Source organism: Macaca nemestrina, chromosome 2 (genome assembly GCF_043159975.1).
Source record: "Macaca nemestrina isolate mMacNem1 chromosome 2, mMacNem.hap1, whole genome shotgun sequence".
NCBI classification, from domain to species: domain Eukaryota; kingdom Metazoa; phylum Chordata; class Mammalia; order Primates; family Cercopithecidae; genus Macaca; species Macaca nemestrina.
In genome coordinates, this window is record NC_092126.1 from 28,643,591 (window position 1) to 28,664,637 (window position 21,047).

A 21,047-nucleotide genomic window follows, 5' to 3' on the forward strand; every position below is an offset into this window, starting at 1 on the left:
CCAGGCCCTCTTGTCACATCTTCCCATCTCTCCTCGCGTTTGCCATCTATCAGTCCCAGTTTTTGCAGACTTTATGTATATTTATGAATTATAGCTGTCTCTTAGTTTAACTGAATATTGAACTTACTGGCTTTAAAAATATTCTTAATGCTTTAAAAATGTGATTTCTTTGAAGAGAAGTATAAAATGCAGACTATTTCATTATGTTCATATAAGCAATATTTATTCCTGTTTTTGATTGTCATAAAATTCTCTAGAGAGCATTTTGGGCAAATTTCCTAATTTTTTAATGTTTTGAGCTTTCCAAAGTAAGTGTACTTGGGGCTTTCATTCCAGGAGTGGGGATAGATATTTGCTAAATCAACCACCCTCTTTCACTGAGTCTCTTATAAAAGAGTTGCCAAGGGAGAGAAGTGTGAAGACCATCTAAATTAAATTTGTTTTTTTATTGGGAGAAGTACTGCTGGATCTTACTAATACCCTTGTTTTATAGAAAGCAATTTCTATGTTATTTATGATCATATAACATTACATCAGAGATAGAAAGAACCACAGTTGCATCTTGCCTAATACATCACTTGAAAGATGAAGAAACTGAGTGAAGAGTCTGAAACGGACTTGACCCATAGTTTCAAGGCCACAATGTGGACCAGAAAGAGGGCATATGTAAAAGTAAGTTGGAGGATCTAGGAAAAGTCTAGGACCTAGGAAAGGGTCTAAGCCACTGTCCAGAGTACACATTCTAGTGGGCAGGGCAAATGTGTATCACAAGTTTGCCTACATAGCCACTTCTTACTTCATCTTACTTTTGCAGGCTAAAACAGTAAGCTGGAGGAGGTAATGATTCTACATAAGGGGAGCCCCATATGTTAATCTTGCTTCATTCTTCTTAAATGCACGCTCTAGTGTGCTAATCTCTCAAGTCTCTTTTTATATGGAACCACAGAGACAACTACAGCTTTGCATCTAGACTATCTAATTAGTGCTTTCAGAATCTTCCAATGTTACTCAGCTTATCTCTATTGTATTTCAGGATGGAACAAACAGGCAGTGATAGTTAGGCAGGCATAGTTCCTCTTCTTGGTATAAAAGAAGATGCTCTCTTACCACCAATCAGCATGGTGCAGATGGAGAAGATCTTTTCTGCATCTGTATTAGCAGAGACGTTCCCAAAACCCACGCTAGTCAGGCTGCTCAGCGTGAAGTACAGCGCGGCAATATAGGCACTTCGGATCGACGGGCCCCCCAAGGTATTGTTGCCATAGTACGGAGATTCCAGTCTCTTTCCCAACTCATGAAGCCAACCTGCAATGGAGGAAATAATGCAAATGAGAGAACAAAAAGTAAAGTCTCAGTATTAACACATGGGAGTAATGATAAATAATATTTGGGGAAGTAATAATTTGCTCGGGGGAAGAAGAAGGTAAAAAGGAAATTAAAGGCAAGTTATTACATTTCATTCTTTAAAAGTGAAAATATAATTTTCCTCATGCTGTTCTCTATAATACACACAGCATATAAACATGAATTCCAGAGTGGATTGATGGACAAAGCTAAACAAGTTACTCTAATGCAAGAAACAAACTGCAGGGATGGCTACTCTCAGAAGCAGTGTTGCTTATTTCACTTGCCCTGTTAAGCTCATCTCATTTGGAATTATAAGAAGAAACAAAGAGTTGAGTAAATATTTCAAAACCCAAAGTGATGATAAATTACAACAGCCATGAGTCTAGATGTCAGAGGTGAGAAGTCTAGAAGTCTAGGTGAGATAGACTTTATTTCCATTCTGTAAAACTCTTCCCCTTTGTATTCACTTGGGGAGGTATCCACTCATCTTACAAATCTTAGCTCATGTTACTTTACTCAGGAAGTGTTCTCTGCAGTCCCATTTTAAAATCAGGGTTGAAAGGGGGAAAATGCACAAGTAATGAATACCTGTAATCTATCAGAACTGAAAGCCCCTCTACAAACTGTTTTATGATACTATGTATATATGTTTCAAAATGTATCAAATTAAATGCTTTATAAATATATATAGTTAATTGTATATTAATTATGTTGTCAGAAAGCTGTAAACAACCTGTATTAATAAACATGAGAAGACAGCAAGTATAAACTTAATGTTATCTAGAATTTAAACACAACACAAAAATCACTTTAAAATTATTTATTGAAAATATTTGTCCCTTAAGATTTTATACTTTATAATTCTCTCTTTCTCTATGTGTGTGTGTTGTAACAAGCAATAACAATGCAGCTCAACTCATAAGATTCATAAGGCTTTTTGTAATGGATACTAACTACTACTTTCTAATAAATACTTCATTGAATGGCTGCTCAAGAAGAGATGAAAAACCATTACACTCTTAAGTAGTAATATTATCATTATCAACTAAGCTTATATATGATAAAACTGTGCTAGGTAATTAAAATGCAAATTTGAAGCAGCTGGGAATTCCTTGCGACCAAGGAGAAGTGCTTAGGGGCAAGTACTGGGCCTTATTCCTTCTGTGTTGCTACAGAGTGTTTTTCATCCTTTAACTTGCATCAGAAACACCTAGAGGGCTTGCTAAAGAGGGTCTAAACCAAGCATTTATTTGGTTCTTTTGGTCCTGTATTCTCTGAATGAAATCACTTTGCGTATCATTTACTTTCCTTAATAAAATAGGATAAAAATGTGTGTCGGAATGCACAGATGATATGCTTGCTTAATGTCTGTTAGTTTACACATGTGTGAGATGGTGTGTCTCTGAAGTGGTTCAGGGAGCAACACACAGACAAACAACTGACCTAATTTTGTTGATATCTCTTTTCTGTCTAGCCAACTGTTTGGTCTATTTTGAAAAACATCTCATTCTTTAAAAGGATTGCCCTAAACTGTGTTACAGCTGATGAAGCAGAAGCAATAATGATGATGAAAAAAACTGGTAACACAGAAAGGAGGTAACACCCACAAATCCGAGGATTGGCTATGTGGGCCAAAGAAAACTTTTTCACAGAATGGCTCTTCTGAAATGAGAGCACATGTTCCACTGTAACAAGACAACATGTGACTGAACTGTTACAGAAGAAGCAATTTAACCAATTTGGAATCCAATCATTTTTTATGCTGGAGAAACTCATGTCTTTAAAGGAAAGGATGTCCTAGAACAGCCTGTTTCTGCTGCTCAAATATTTTTTTTCCTAAAGAACATTTTGAAGGAAACAGCATACACAACATAAAGTAGAATCTAAATATACTGAGTGCACTGACTTATGATAAAAACAAAAGATATCATAAAACAATCTCATAATTAGTAAAATTGATTCCATGAATATAATAGGTTTATGAAATAAATAATCAATGTCAAAGACAGAACAACTCTTAAGAGTCATTCCTAGAAGAGTTTATCATTAGCATGATAATTCAGTTGCTGTATTTTTCATTGCATACTTACCATGGACCCAGTATTTTGCTTAATTACATACTTTTAACTCTAAACAGGAGTTTCTTATTTTACTCTTTAGATTTCCTACAACAGTATACTTTGGTTTACTATTTACATGTGTGCATTCACAATGTGTACAGGTGTGATCTGTTTTATACAACAGATGTGTTCCTAAAAACTCTGATTTATGTTAGCATATGGTAAATTAACATGTTTTAGGTTTAATATAAGGAATGTGAGCATGTTATTTAAGGAAAACCTACGGAGAATCTCTGTGGTTATATAAAATACTTCAGTAATATGAAAAACCACCCAGTACAAGATAAGCTTGTTAAATCAGATTTAGATGTTTGCTAAACGATATGTGTGTGGAGAGAAAGGGGAAAAATAATCAGCAAGTACTTAATCACACCTATAATTCAAAATGGTGTTCTACTTAATTTGGTATGAATGAGCCATGTTGTAAAAGAAGTTAGCTAGCAGCAAGAATGGGGCCCAGGTGAGGGTTTCCTTGTTAGCAGGTTAGTACATGGTCAACATTTTACTAACTGCTGCCTGTGCTCTAGATACTCTGCTAAAATGGTACATCCCATCTCATTTACGTGCACTAACCCTATGGAATAGGTACAATTACAGTCCACATTTTGGTTCATTATTTCATTAATAATCACAAAGAGTTAGGAATTGTTATCTCTTTTAAAGATGTGAAAAATATGGCTCAGGGACATTAAATAACTTGTTCAAAGTGGCATTATCAGAATTTTAACCCAGAGGTAATCATTTTGCTGTATTTTTTTTCCTCCAGTTGTCTTTTGGGCATATTTTGATTCTTTTTTCTTCAGTTTTATTGAAGTATAATTGATAAATAAAAATTGTATATATTTATAGTATACAACATGATGTTTTGATATACATATACGTTATGAAATGATTACCACAATCAAGCCCAGTAACATATCCATCAACTCACATTATCTTTTTTTGTGTGTGGTGAGAACATTTAAGATTTATTCTTAGCAGTTTTCAAGCTTTAAATACATTATTAACCTTACAAGAGTTCATTTGTATAGTTATCTCGTGATGCTGTACAAAATATCATTTCAAATTATCATTTTAAATTGTGCTATGTTGAGATCATTATTAAATAAGTTTGCACTTCCCACTTTAGTGGGAAAATGTGTCCCAAAAGCATAACCACATACCAGAGAAAAGAGAATTATCCAAATGCAGTCTACAATATAGACATAGTATGCCTTGGTATTTAGAACCTGGATATTACTTTAACAGTAAATAAGAAGTATCAAATGCAAATTCCAAGAATTTAAAAATACTCTTACTAACATTTGCTTCCTCTCTCTCCACAATTCTGAAGGTCCACTTAATCAACCTCGTGGACTTCATTAGGATGAGAGGTGGAAAAGCACTGTGATGTTTGATGTAAAAGGTGGCAGGCGGTTTGCTGGGAGAGGCAGAGCATTGGAAGAAAATGATTATGATGGGGCACAACGTGGGAGCTTCTCCACCCTCTTCAGCCTCCTAAGCAAGGGCCTGAAGCATGGGACTACTCAGCTGCAGAAGTGACTGAGAGATATCAGGATAAGTTTCAGAAGTCTGAGTGTGTGTGTGTCTTTATGTCTGTGTAAAGGGAGATGGAGTGGGATGGTTATTGGTGAAGTATTTATTACTGCTACAAATAGTGAATAAGAGCAAATATCCGAGAAAAGCTTGAGATTTCATCTCTATTGCTCTTAAAATATCTATACTTCATAGCATTGATTACAAACATCATTGAAAAGAAACATACTTAAATATCTGTCTCTGTGCTTCAAGGTTAATCTAGTGCCCATGACTATAATTTTTGGGGTGTTTTTGTTGTTGTTTTGCTTTAAAAACACTTTTTGTTATGAGATAATTTTAGATTTACACAAAAGTTCAAAGTGTACAGACAGCACCTGTATAGCCCACATCTTTCGCTAGTTTCCTCCAGTGCTGATATCTTATGTTATCACAGCACATTTGTAAAAACTATAAAACTAACATTGGTACATTACTATTAACTAAACTATAAATTTTTCACATTTTAATTTCAGAGACAGAGTCAAAGAGGTTAGAGACTTGGATCCCAAAGCTCACTCTGAACCCTTCACCCCTTTTCCGTTTTATGAGATGTGATCAAGGATAAGGCTAGAACGGCACAAAGCTGTAACGGCATTTAGTGTTGATTTGTTGTTTTACTTAGAAGGCACCAGTAAATTTAGGTCCCAATTCGGCAGGAAAGCAGTTATTACTTGGAATTCCCACTAATGTCAGGCTTTGATTCTCACAGAATAAGAAGTATCTTACATTTCTGAATTCGTACAATCTACTTTTGAGATAAACATCTGAAACAAAAGTAATTAATCATAAAATAGTAAAGACTGGACTTTGAGTCAGGAAATTGGGGGTCCTATGCTTGGTCTTGCTACTAATTGGGTAGCTCTGTGATCCTTCATAGAATTCCATTTTTTAAACTTAAATATGAAGTGATTGGATTGAGTAATCTCTAGGTTCCCTTTCACATCTAAGATTTTGTGAAATAATATTCTGTAAAGCTTCTTCACAAATGACTGACCTTTTTTAAAGGCAAAATTCTGTGTAAAAAGTATGACTTTTTGAATTTATCTTTCATTTGTTTTAATTATTCGAGGGAAGATCCATCAGCAAAGATTGATGGAATAAAGATGGCAGATTTTCACATTCTCATGTATGTATCACTTGTGCTCTATTTCCATGCTGAACAACCTTCCAGAACAAGCAATATTACATATTGTTAGTACTTTCAAGAAAAAAATGTGGCATTTGCATTAAACTAGTCCAGAGGCTGCCAGTTCATAATAGTCTAAATGAAAGTTGAAAAGTTTGTATGATAGGAAGTTTTTGAACATTCATTACTAAAGTACAGCATTTCACTTAAGCAATGATTAATTGAAAGATTGTACAGTATTGTAAATTGCCAAAATAGGCCATCATCACATGTACAAAAAAAAAATATGAAAACAAAAGACAAGCAAACAAAAAAAACCCCTAAACAATCTGAAGCCACAGTTGAGCAGCTACTGTAGAGCTCTCTGGTTGATTCTAAGAAGAGAAAGAACAGGCCATCTGTTTCCAGTTAACTGGGGCACTTCCAAATGCCTCTTAAATCTCAGCTAATAATAGAAAAAAGTGTAACAAAGATTAGGCTCATGGTTAAGTTGGCAGAATATAAACTATGAACTGTTGCATTTAACCTTCCTACATAAAGTACTTACAATTCACAATGCTTTCAGATCTGTGCCCCAACATGGGCATTTATTTCATGGGTAGTTGCTCTAGTGTTTCTTGTGGTTTAAATAGGTTTGTGGGACATACATTTGTGCCTGAGCTCAGAGTATCATTTACAAAGGAAACTGTTTACTCAGTAAGAAAATCTTAACTGAAAGTGCTCATCACTTGCATTACATCAGGACAAAAACATGTTTTAGGAAGGCAATTTGGGATAAAAATAAGTAAGTCCAGCCAAATTATTTTATTATTGATATGCTAAAGTTTACATTAATAGTCTGCCTCAAATTTCCTCTTGTCCTCTCTTTTTTCTCGAAGTTTCAGGCTGGTGAAAAGCTGGAGAGGAAAAATGAAGTGACAGGTCTCCTCTCAAATTTGCATATAATTTCTCAACTGTTTTTGGTAGTTTCCTGACAGCCATTTTACTTAAAATGATAGGGTTTTGCATCTATTGAAAACGAATCTCAAGTTTCCCTGGTTTGCAAAACTTCAAAAGAAAATTATAATTACGTTTTTTCCCAAAAACATTGGAGGGGGATGCATTTTCTAACATCTCAATCATAAAAGTAAATGTAAAATAAATTAGACCATATAATATGCTTGAGTATTGTATACAAAAATCCTGTTAGAGAGTTCACTGGATTTTGTTTACCTTAGCTTGGTATTGAAACTGTTCTACCGAGAGCAAACAAATCCCAAAACTAGCAGAAGTTAAAAAATAACAAAAATCAGAGCCGAACTGAAGGAGATAGAGACATGAAAAACCATTCAAAAGATCAACAAATCCCAGAGCTTGTTTTTTGAAAAAATTAATAAAATAGACCATCAGCTAGATTAATAAAGAAGAAAAGAGAGAAGATTCAAATAACCATAATCAGAAATGATAAGGGTGATATTACCACCGACCCCAAGAAAAAACAAAGAACCATAAGATAACTCTCTGTTCACATAAACTAGAAAATCTAGAAGAAATGGATAAATTCCTGGATACATACACCCTCCCAAGGTTGAACCAGAAAGAAATTGAATCCCTAAACAGACGAATAACTAGCTCTGAAATTGAGGCAGCAATAAATAGCCTACCAATCAAAAAAAAAAAAAAAAATTCCATGACCACACAGATTTCTGGCTAAAGTCTACCAGATGTACAAAGAAGAGCTGGTACTATTACTACTGAAACTATTCCAAAAACCTGAAAAGGAGGGAAGGAGGGACTACTTCTTAACTCATTCTATGAGGCCAGCATTATCCTGATTCCAAAACCTGGCAGAGGTACAACAAAGAAAGGAAACTTCAGGTCAATATCCTTGATGAACATCGATGCAAAAACCCTCAAAATACTAGCAGACTAAATCCAGCAGCACATCAAAAAGCTTATCCACCACAGTCGAGTAGGCTTCATGCCAGAGATGCAAGGTTGGTTCAACATACACAAATCAATAAATATGATACATCACATAAACGGAACTAAAGACAAAAACCAGACGATTATCTCAATAGATACAGAGAAGTCTTTTGATAAATATCAACATCCCTTCATGTTAAAAACTCTCAATAAGTACTGAAGGAACATACCTCAAAATAAAAAGAGCCATATATGACAAACCCACAGCCAACATCAGGCTAAGTGGGCAAAAGCTGGAACCATTCCCCTTGAAAACTGCAAAAGACAATGATGCCCTCTCTCACCATCCTATTCAACATATTATTGGAAGTTCAGACAAGAGAAAGAAATAAAGTGTATTCAAATAGAGAGGAAATCAAACTGTCTCTGTTTGCAGATGACATGATTCTATATATAGAAAATCCCATCGCCTCAGCCCAAAAGCTTCTTAAGCAGACACACAACTTCAGCAAAGCCTCAGGATACAAAATCAATGTGCAAAAATCCCTAGCGTTTCTGTACATCAACAATGGTCAAGCTGAGAGTCAAATCGCGAATGAACTCCCATTCACAATTGCCAAAAAAAAAGCAATAAAATACCTAGGAATACAGCTAACTAGGGAGATGAGAGATTTTGTATTTCTACTAAGAGAACTACAAAAACACGTCTCAAGAAAATCAGAGATGACACAAACAAATAGAAAAACATTCTATGCTCATGCATAGGAGGAATTAATATTATTAACATGGCCTTACTGCCCAAAGCAATTTATAGATTCAATGCTACTCCTATTAAACTACCATTGACATTCTTCACAAAACTAGAAGAAAACTATTTTTAAATTCATATGGAACCAAAAAAGGGCCTGAATAGTCAATACAATCCTAAGCAAAACAAACAAAAGCAAAAACAAAAAAAAACAAAGCTGGAGGCATCATGCTACCCAACTTCAAACTATACTACCAGGCTACAGTAACCAAAAGAGCATGGTACTAGTACAAGAATAGGCACATAGACCAATGGAACAGGATAGGAAATCCAGAAATAAGACCACACACCTACAACTGTCTGATCTGTGACAAACATGACAAAAACAAGCAATGGGGAAAGGATTCCCTATTTAATAAATGGTGCTGGGAAAACAGGCTAGCCATATGAAGAAGAATGAAACTGGACTGCTTCCTTACACCATATACAATAATTAACTCTAGATGGATTAAAGACAGGAATACCATTTGTCCCAGCAATCCCATTACTGGGTATATACCCAGAGGAACATAAATCATTCTATTATAAAGAGATGCATGTGTACGTTCATTGCAGCAGTATTCACAAGAGCAAAGACGTGGAATCAACCTAAATGTCCATTAATGACAGACTGGATAAAGAAAATGTGGTAGATACACAACATGGAATACTATGCAGTCATAAAAAAACAAGATCAAGTCTTTTGTGGGAATATGGAAGGAGCTTTGTAGGCTATTATCTTCTGCAAACCAACGCAGCAACAGAAAACCAAATGCTACATGTTCTCACTTACAAGTGGGAGCTAAATGATGAGAACACATGGACACAGAGAGGAGAACACCACACATTGCAGCCTTTCAGAGGGCAGAGGGTGGAAGGAGGGAGAAGATCAGGAAAATCAACTAATGGGTACTAGGCTTGATACCTGGGTAATGAAATAATCTGTACAAAAACTCGCATGAAACAAGTTTACCTAGTAACAAACCTGCGTTTGTACCTCTAAACTTAAAAGTTAAAAATTAAGAAACTGTTCTAAAGGACTTTTCTTCATGTTTCTAGGAAGTGTCCAAGTCTCAAAAGGAAACACCAAGTTTTAGGTGTCAGCCTTTGTTAGAAGAGTGGATTCTGACTCATATACATTTAAAAACATATAAGTAACTTTGTTTCATGGCTTGACAGGTGTGAAAAACAGTAAGTAGTGGGAGTTTGCCTGAACATTCCAAAATAAGTTTTCAGCCAGTGTGTGGTGAAGCAATTGGCCTTGAAGTAAACACAGGGCAATGACGTTGTCTTGGAGAGACCTAAAGTGGGGCACAGTCATTTTGAAAAATGAGAAGTAGATAGAATGCAGAGAGACAGCACACAGGAGACCAAGAAATGCAGTGAAATGCAGAAGAGAAACATGAGTAGAGAGAGATGTGTTAGACCCCGGTAATGCAGTAAACCTTGATAACCCAGAAGGCAAGCAATGCAGCATATAAAAGTGCATACACGATCTTGTCCTGTAATTATGTTGCCTGACTTTTTTATGTCTTAGTTCTGCCTCTTAGTGGTTATGTAATGCAAGTTTACTTATTCTTCTTCTGTCAGTCTTCTTCTCACTAAAATGGAGAACACAATAGTAACTCACTTCATAGGCTGTTGTGAGGTTAAGTGACATGATTCACATAAAGTGCTTAGCAGAATGCAGTATTACATGTTGGAAGCACTCAATGTAAGGCTTTTATTAGTGCTGGTGCTGTTGTTTTAAATATGAGATTTCTGTTTTACTGAAAATTATGCAGACTTCAAAAATCCTTCACTATTGAAAACCTATATAAAATATTAATTCAGCATCCCAATTTCATAGGTAGAAAATAATATACACAATTGCATCATTCTCAGAAATCAAAGATCTTGTAACATTCATATTTACAAATGACACTTTCCATTATGAGGTACCGAAGACATTAAATGGTTAAGACATAGACTCAGAATATTTTCTGGCATTGATTTGTTTTGCTGTTATTTGATTCCCTATGATAAAAATAGTATGTTGTAATGATCTTTTTTCTGTTTGTGTAGGAGACCATGATTTAATGTGCTAAGTACTTTATATATTATTTAATTTAATCCTACATCACATAATTTAATTTCTTACAACTCTAAGAACTATGTATTACAATCTGAAATGTTGACATTAAAATATTGGTACTTAAGAAGGTTTAAGCAAAACAACCAAGGGTGGACATCTGTTAGGGAGAAGGACCAGGTTTTGAATCTGGGTTTGTCTGAATTGAAAGTCATTACACTTTTTAATATGCTCCTATCTCCTGATCCTTCTTGTTAGTCAAAGTTTTGATATTAATGAACTTCTGATAGACTTCATCTCTTTCATAGAAATAGCTATCCCAGTAATTTTTCTCCATTTCACCTGCAAATAGGAATTTCTCACGTTGTCTACTGTCTACTTAACTGTCTCCATCATCTAGGACATGTGGTCTGCAGACCTTGTATTATTTTTATGTTGAATATGAAAACTTTTCTGAACACTTCCCCAGCCCTTCTCGCAGAAAACCTAGCTATTATTCCAAAGGTAGCTGGTGGGAAGGTGTTTTAATGTTCTGTGTATGCAAAGATTTCGGTAATATAAGACCTTTTTGGAACCACAGACTGAACTCTCAACAACTTCCCAATGACTCATTTTCTAGGAATAGAACTCTTTGGTTACTGTCTTATGAACTTTGCAAGATATTGATATAGGTCATACCTATGCTGTGAAGAAATTTATAACCTCATAGCTTTTGTTTATAGGAACCCATTTTTCTATGTAATTTCTTGGACCTTATCAAAAATATTGAATAAACTAAGAACTTCAAATCACATTTTAACCATACAATTTATTGACATTTGACTTCTAATTTCACTTACAGACACCAACTATCTGTTTAGAAATCCATTGTTTGGCAACTATAATGCCTTTTCAATGGATTTGAAACAATGGAAAGAAGGACAAAAAGTGGTTTAGCCTCCAGCATGGCATACAAAAGCTGGTTTAATTCACATTATAACCAAAGTACAGTATCTGGTTTTAAATAGATAAACCTAAGTAGAATTAACAGCGGTTTTTTTAAAAGCACTGTGAGAACAATGGGCCAATATCCTTTAAACATTGAAGGATGTGACTAGTCGATATCTAGATCTAACTCCCCATCTTCCTTTGAAGATAGAGGTTGCTTACCCCTGTTGCATTAATTTTTGTGTTTCTGTTCCTGGCCTTGTCCATTGGTACCCTTTGGTGCTTTGCCCTGTGACACTCACGATATTATATGAGATGAGACATTGTATTAATCAAAACCATGGATAAATCTGAATCACCAACTCAAGACAAAAGGGAAAGGAAAGGAGATTTGAGAAAGGAGAAAGATACACATCGCACGAAGAAGGAAATATTTATTGACTATAGAGCAAATGTATAGGAAGAAAGGGACAGATGCCACAGGATCAAGAACAATGATATTTTTGATTCAAAAGTAGGCAAAAGTGGAAAGAAGAACAGGACAAAAGTGGCTGATTGCTAAGAAGCAAAGTCACAGTTTTGGGTGTTCAACCTCCCTTATTGTTCAAGACTATATCATATCACTTAGTCATGAGGCTAACAGCAAATTCAGCAGCTATCCACTCTAATATTTAAACTTACAACATTCAGTTAAATAACATCTAGCTCCTGGCCATCTACCGCAAAACCAAATTTACTTCATATCTTGTATGTCATATCAATTTTGGGACAATTCTGATTATTAGAAAGTTATTTCTGGTGCAGGGAACATTAATATACATATCTACCTGAGTGGTTTGGGGATATCAAAACCATACAAGCCAACAGAAATTTAATTTGCACAATTGCCTAAGTCTTGACCTACCAATCTGGAAAAATGTCTCCATTATATGTCATTGGGTGGTATTTTCCAGAAACTCCAATTTTGGGAAGCATGTTTTAATTTCCATGAGGCAAATTTTACAGGTGTCCTTCAGGGACAGAGCTCTCCAACTTTGGCCAGGTACCAGAAGTGGCAAGAGGCACAGCAACAATGGGAAAAGGGAAGTCCAAGAACACCAGAGCACAGCAGTAGCATAGCCCAGCAGGACCAAGGGAACAGCATCAGGGATTCTCAGGGAGAAGCTAAGAAGCCAGGGCTCTGGCTTTTCCAGGCCTTGGTGGAAGGCAGAGTTTGGCTCCAGTTTCCACAAGAGCTAAGAATCCAGGAACACATGATTCTCTTTGCTGTCACAGCCCTGACACATTTAAAATCTAGTGTTGAGTCCAAATCTGCCTCCGTTGCTTCTCCACTCTCTGGCCCTATTTCTACTCTCTTAAGTAATATTACAGCAATTTTCAATGTTTAAAAATAAAATTGTCAACACCTCAGCTCCAACTTCATCCCCTCTATATGGTAGTCTTTTTCAAGGTCATATGACAACACTTCCTGTGCCTGCTCTTCCTTTTCTGAACATTCTGCAGATTGTCAAAGTCTATCTTTGATATTTTGTACTAGAACTGAACCAAACATAGTCAACGTTGTTTTTTCTTCATTTGTTTTTGCCAGCAATTGCCCCTTCACGACAAGATTTGATTCCTAAATGTTCTGTTCTCACATCCTGTTCCCAGTCAAGTTTACTTTCAGACCAGTTCCCTTTGCATTTCCTTCCACTACTATTGAAGGGGAGACTTACCTTGAGCCATGAGACTACAACATTAATTTCATTGAGTCCATCTATCCGATAGTCTCTTGCCCTTAATTAGCTGATTAAAAATTCTCTCCATTAAAAAATATTTAGTGACCATGCACAATGTTCAGGCTGTTGCATGAGATACAAAAATAAGGGAGAAAGGTCTTTATTATCTTGCAGTCTATTGGGGAAACTCTAATACAAATGTAAATAAGGCAATATAAGGTTGACTCTACTTAAAGTCCTCCTAGCTGGATCAACTAGAAAGAGTTTAAAGAAGGAGGAAAATATTCAAATTGTACTGTACAGAATGAGTAGAATTGGATGAACAGAGATGGAGAAAAAGTACATTTAGGACAGTTGAAAGGACATGAATAATAATCACAAGGCCAGGTAAATATAAAGCATTTATGGGGAAAGAAATTCATGTGAATCGGCTCAAATTAACGGTACAAAATGGGAAGTCATGTAAAGTATATTTAACTTACAAGTTTTCAAACTTTAAATGTTTTCCTTTTCTTCCAAGGTATCAAAATCAGAACCCATAAAAAAAGCTTGGTTTGGACTGATATTTAATATAATGGCCCATTCTCTTCCTCTGTGTGTGTGTGTGTGTGTGTGTGTGTGTGTGTAACAGGGAAACCACAAATGATGTGGGGATGGATTTAGTATAATTCTTCCTAGAATCAGCAAGTTCGTTCAACTTTATTTTGAAATACTCATAATGCAAAAATAATGCACATTTTAAATTTTAGAAATAATTTTAAGAGACTTTTTCATATATTTTTTGGCTATTTGTATACCTTCTTTTGAGAACTGTCTATTCATGTCCTTTGCCCACATTTTTATGGGATTATTTATTTTTTTCTTGCTGATTTGCTTGAGTAGATTCGGAATATTAGTCCTTTGTCAGATGCATAGTTAGAGAATGTTTTCTCTCACTCTGTGGGTCATCAGTTTACTCTTCTGATCATTTCTTTCTTTTTAGTTTAATTAGGTCTAATCTACTTCCTTTTTGTTTTGTTGTGTTTGCTTTTGAGTTCTTGGTCACGGACTCTTTGCCTAAGCCAATGTGTAGACGAGTTTTTCTGATGTTATATTCTAGAATTTTTATGGTTTCAAGTCTTAGATGTAAGTCTTTGATCCATCTTGAGTTGATTTTTGTATAAGGTGAGAGAGGAGGATCCAGTTTCCTTCTACATGTGGCTTGCCAGTTATCCCAGCACCATTTGTTGAATATTATATTTTTGTTTGCTTTGTTGAAGATCAGTTAGCTGTATTTGGGTTTATTTCTGCGATCTCAATTCTGTTCCATGGTCTGTGTGCCTATTTTTATAACAGTACCATGCTGTTTTGATATCTATAGCCTGTTGTATAGCCTTGTAGTATATCAGGTAATGTGATACCTTCAGATTTGTTCTTTTTGCTCAGTCTTGTGTTGGCTACGGAAGCTTTTTTGTTCCATATGAATTTTATAATTGTGTTTTTCTAGTTCTTTGAAGAATAGTGATGGTATTTTGATGGGAATTGCATTGAATCTGTAGATTGCTTTTGGCAATATGGTCATTTTCCTAATACTGATTTTATAATGAGATACCACCTTACTCCTGCAAAAATGGCCATAATCAAAAAATCAAAAAATAATAGATGCTGGCACACATGTCATGAAAAGGGACTAGTTTTACACTGCTGGTGGGAATGTAAACTAGTACAACCACTATGGAAAACAGAATGGAGACTCCTTAAAGAACTAAAAGTAGAACTACCATTTGATCCAGGAATCCTACTACTGGGTATCTACTCAGAGGAAAAGAAGTCATTATATGAAAAAGACACTTGCACACAAATGTTTATAGCAGCACAATTTGCAATTGCAAAAATATGAAACCAGCCTAAATGCCCATTAACCAATGCATGGATACAGAAAATGTGACACAAACCCCCCCACACACACACTCACACACACAATGGAATATTAGTCACAAAAAGGAATGAAATAATGGCATTTGCAGCAATCTGGAATGGAACTGTAGACCACTATTCTAAGTGAAGTAACTCAGGAATGGAAAATGAAATATTGTATGTTCTCACTTATAAGTGAGAGCCAAGCTATGAGGATGCAAAGGCATAAGAATGATATAATGGACTTTGAGGACTCAGGAGGAAAGGTGGAAGGAGGGTGAGGGGTAAAAGATTACACAATAGGTATGCTGTACACTGCTTGGTGACAGATGCACCAAAATCTTAGAAATCACTACTAAAGAACTTATTCATGTAACCAAAACCCACCTTTCCCCCAGAAATTATTGAAATAAAATAAAAATATACATAAAAAGAAATAATTTTAAGAGAAATAACAAGGAAAAAGATACTGAGGCTTTGAGATACTGCGGTAGAAATCTCTCGGAATTTATTTTAGGATTTATCTTAGGGTCATGCAGTCTGACCCAATAAATGTACAATCATGACAAAGCTTTTCAGTCTTTAGAAAAGATTATACTCAAGATTTCAAGTTGCTGGCATTCAATCCTTATGCTGGTGTTGAGATAATAATTTCTAATCATTGTGGATCATCATCACTATGACGCAACAATTATAAATACTGTTAAGGATCTTTCAGGATATTGCAAAATTCTTTCATCTGCAGTGATTTCATTTAGATTTATCCCCTTTCACTTTTTCAGTAAACTAGGTAATCCATTTGTCATTTCAATTGCTTAAACTGATCAATCTCTTGGCCCTATCTTCCTTATACCTCCCACCCCACTGGAGGTCTCAACACACTTTAATTTCTGGTTATCTGCCTACAGGTAAATACTAGGCTGACTGCTTTGTGAACATAGGGATTATGGTCTCTCTTACACACTTGATTCCCAAGCCTAGCTCAGGATGAGGCACCTAATATGCACTTGATTAATATTTGTTAAATGATAAAAAATGTATTTCTAAATTGTAAATACCACAGAATAGATACTCTTGCTTTGCATATAAAACAGGATTTGGGTTTACAGAATGGTTCGAACTGCAGCCCCCACCAATACTTAATAATTTATCTTTAGGTAAGCTAATTCTCTAAGTTTCAGCTTTTTCAGCTAAAATATGGAACTAAAAATGCCTTCTTGTTTGCTGAGAGCATTTAAGAAAATAATTTTGTTCTGGCACGGTGCAGGGTGTATTGTTCCTGCTTAAAATGACAGTTCTTTCTTCACCTTTTCTGCAGTCTTCTGTTACTTTGTCACAAAAAAATTGTATTATTTAAAAATAAGTTAGCTTTCTGATTTGGAAGATTAGTTGACAATTTTCATTATAAACTCTGTATATATCTACAAATAAACATGTGCCAGTTGGGAAATTCAAATGTTAAAATACCATGATCTGTAAATGTAGATAGAAACTAAGATATAATGACTATTTCTAAGACATCAGTATCATATAGCAAAACCATATAGTTTCTGATTTGTCCTACTGAGGTGTCTAATATCTGAAGGAGGATATTTTGACCCAACTGTTTGGATTGTAATGATATTTGACCTCCATCTCCACCTAGTTACCATCATTTGTACTATCTCATGTTCTTTGCATCTTGACTAAAGAAATAAACACATATTTTAATTATTATATCCAATTAGTAAACACAAGTGGTAGCAATGAGGCAAACGCAGTTGGATATATTTAAAACAGAGTACGGTAAAATTGATTAGTCCTCCAAACAAAACAAAACAAAAAGACCTGACTGGGATTATACATTCTTTAGGAACATTAAAGACAGCAAGCATTGATTTTTAAAAAATTAGACTTAGTAGAAATAATAAAAAATAAAATTAACAATGACTAAAAACGCACAGATTAAAATTTGTAACTGACCCAAAATTGATGAAAGAATAACATTTTCTTGGTGAAAATTAGCTCACTAAAACTTAAATTGACAAAAATTGAGCATTGTAGACATGTTACTAAAATATCAATGTATCTGATATGAACTTTTAAAAATTGATTAGTGAATTAAATCTTTGGTAGTAAAGTTTATACCAAAAGAACTTAATAAAAAATAATTTCAATAAAATCAAAAAGGAAACATAAAGGAATTGTTTAACTCTACTGTATAAGAATTTGATTTAAAAATTAAATTAGTTTAATGAAATTGTAGAAAGTACACTTTACATAAAAGTCACACAGGTTGCTATCATTCTAATGAGAATGTCTGTATTAAGAAACACACAATAGAAATGTCCTTAGGGATCAAGACAGTGAAGACAAAAACGCTTAAAATGGGAGGTTCAAAATGGTAGATGAAAATATCCTATACTTATTAAAATGTATTGAGTATTTGGTCAAATAAAGATTTTTAAAAAATTATCCAATTTGTACCTCTGAAAGTAATTATTGACTTATATGAAAGAGAGCATTTTATTAAAATAATCCCATTTAGCTCATTACCCAAAGATGTAATATGTCCTTTCTAAAGAATAAAAAGTAGTTGTTGCACCAATTTTGAAAAAAGTGTCAAATTCTAACAATTCTATAACTTGGCAGTGATAATGAATTGCAGTTCTTCTTTCTCTTCTCCCTCCTTCTCTCTTACACACACATGTGTGCATGTGAACACACACCCACAGTCAATATGGTCATGATATTTGTAAAGAATGACCACCATAAGATGGCTTGCTTATACCATTCACTAAGGGTGTTGTTGATGGAGAAATCACAGTCACATATCCTCAGCTGCCAACAAAATAATACTAGATTTTCATTTAAGTATCTCTAACTCTTCTGAATCCTGATGTACCATGGTATTATTTTTTGGATTCTGGCAGATGTATTTGTATTACTATGCACATTTTTGTATGAAACATATAAAGCACTGTATTGGAGACTAGAATCATGTGCTATAATCATGTGCTGTCACTTGTAAATCAGACACGAATCAACTCTTTGAAATCATTTTTATGGATTACTACTGAGTGGGTCACAGAGTCTCGACATATTCCAAAATATACCATTTCAGTCACAAAATAGCTTTTCAATCTAAACCTAAGCCATTATGTTTTAAAAATTAATGAAATTAGCTAGCACTAAAACATGATTTTATGGGCAGATGATAAAATTAGAAATACCGCCCTCCCTCTGTGCGTCACAGTCAAAAAAGCCAACCTTGACAGAATTCCATTTCAGGCTAGAAAGATTGCTAAAAATAAGCCTTTAATCCCTGACCATCAGCAGCAGCAGGTTTTTGGTAGAGACTGCGAGCAGTTCAGGCACTGGCTTCAATATAGCAAAAAAGTTACATAAAGTTTATTGGGAACAAAATAAGCTACCATAGTCATTTAAATGAAATGTCATCATGTTAATAATAGCAATGATAGTTAAAACAACCACAGCAGCAGTGGCAGCAGTAGCAATGAACATATATTGAGCATTTAATCACTCTACATCACTTAATCCTTATAACAACCATATAAAGTAGCTAATGCTGTTGCTATTTTACAGGCTGTACCTTAGACAGCCTGTAAAATTTAAGTATCTCATAAATTTTCAATGATAGTAAATACAGGGTCTAGGCTTTGGAGTCTGAATTTAGAACATATATTCTTAAAAATTGTCATATGACATTTTATCCTAAACAAAGGTTCATTGAGAACTGTCAAGCCAAAGGTGAATTTTAAGTATCATTATAATAGAAAATGAATTTAGAGATGTTGAAAGCTACATAAAGCTAAATAGGAGTTAATTTTTATTTTTGCCTTTAGTACTTCAAGTGTCTGAACCTTCTGGAATCCCATTTCTGCTTGAGTTTGGTGTAAAGGATAGGAGTATGGATACATATAGTAGGATGTGGATCCACCAGTTTTTAAAATGGGGGCCTTTGTAAATATTTTCTATCTTGAATAAGGTTCTGGACTCAGAGTTTCTGAGAAATTAAAATTGGGTTTTGTTTCTATCTTTTCTGGCTAATTTCAATGAAAAAATAAGAAAAAACCCAAGGACTCTCATGTTCAAGTAAAGTCCATGTCAGCATAGATATTTTGGCAGTAGTTTCTTTAGGGCCGAAGGGTGCATAACAAATTTTAATTACTTCTTTTTGTGACTAGATGGAAAAATGCTAAATACAAAGCAAACAGCCACATATACATGCATGATGAAAAATAGAGAAGAGGTATTACAATTTTATTCCAGATGTCTAACTAGTTTAGATAAAATGTTTATCTTTCATTTCCTATCATGTATCTATGAGTTATGTACGTGTTTGTTAAAATCTCATATGGGGAATGTATTCTGGTGGAAATTCTTTATAAATGCCAAAACGCTGTTATGGAAATATTCCCACAATTAGTATAATAGAATACCTTTTCATTAGTGCAAGTATAGAGAGCTTGAGACCTTTACCTAAAAACAGCATTGATATTTCTTTTCACAAGAATGTGCAGCTGGATGAAAATCATTTGGCAAATATTGTGAAGAAAATCACTTTCAGTGTTTCTCTCAAGTTTGCATTAATATTTTTAAATTATTATATCAATCAAGAAACCTAGTTACATCTTCTCTTACTCTCTGTCTGGGTATGTCTTAGGGGTCATACTCAGACACCTCAGCTAAAAGCCCAACCCATCATTTTGGTATTATCCATTTATTTCACTTTCTTTGTGTCTAGGATGGCAAATTAGTGACCAATGGGCTTGATCAGACCCACAGATATTTTGTTTGGGCTTTATATGATGTTTTCAAGTTCTGAAGTATTTGCCAATGTTTAAATATTAGAGATTTATAAAAAACTCCTGATTCTCAAATTCTCTAGAAAACTCAGATGTGGCCAAACTTAAGCTATATTGGAGCTGGAGTTAGGTCATGATTAGTTCTTTCAGATGAGACTTGTTTTCTCCACCTTTTTTAGAACTTAATTTCATTAACCTTTAGTTTAGTATCCAGCCTGCTTCATCCAGGTACACCATGTCTCCTTCTCCTTTAGTTTTTTTTTTTTTATCTTGCAAATTCAGCTATTCATTAATTTTCTACTATAAGCCAACTGATCCACTCACAATTCCTCAAATACACTGTGAGATTTCCTACTTTCATGCATTTATTCACACTGAGCCTCTCACCTGAAATGCTCTCTGATGAATCCTCGAAAATAATATTCACCTTTTGAAGCCCAGTTCAAATGCAACCTTCAGAGAGATTCAGAGTTATTTCTGTGTCTTTCTGAACTTTTAAGGAAATTTCTACTTGTGCAAACACACACCGAACTAACGTTTTTGTCTTTTTACATTTTATTTTACTTTTTACAATATTTTTGTGTCCACCTTGATTTTCTAATGAGAATACATTTAAAGGAGGCAGACTCTATTTTTTCAATTCTTAGTATTATTCACAACAGTGTGTCACTCTTAGGTAATCAATAATTATTTATTTTATAGTAAATACTGAAAACCTTATTGGATTTAACTGTCACAGTCTCAAAGCCTTGGTTATTTTCTGT

At 34.6% G+C, this 21,047-nt stretch overlaps 1 protein-coding gene across 7 annotated transcripts in view; it reads right to left on the reverse strand.

The window, feature by feature from the left end:
* Positions 1-21,047, reverse strand: part of LOC105465816 (potassium voltage-gated channel subfamily H member 8) — a 383,293-nt gene that overhangs the window by 87,193 nt on the left and 275,053 nt on the right. For all 7 annotated transcript variants that reach the window (XM_071090847.1, XM_071090848.1, XM_071090846.1 and 4 more), the window contains one exon: positions 1,108-1,305. In XM_071090847.1, coding sequence (XP_070946948.1) covers positions 1,108-1,305 — 198 coding nt within the window. The remainder of the gene's footprint in view (positions 1-1,107; positions 1,306-21,047) is intronic.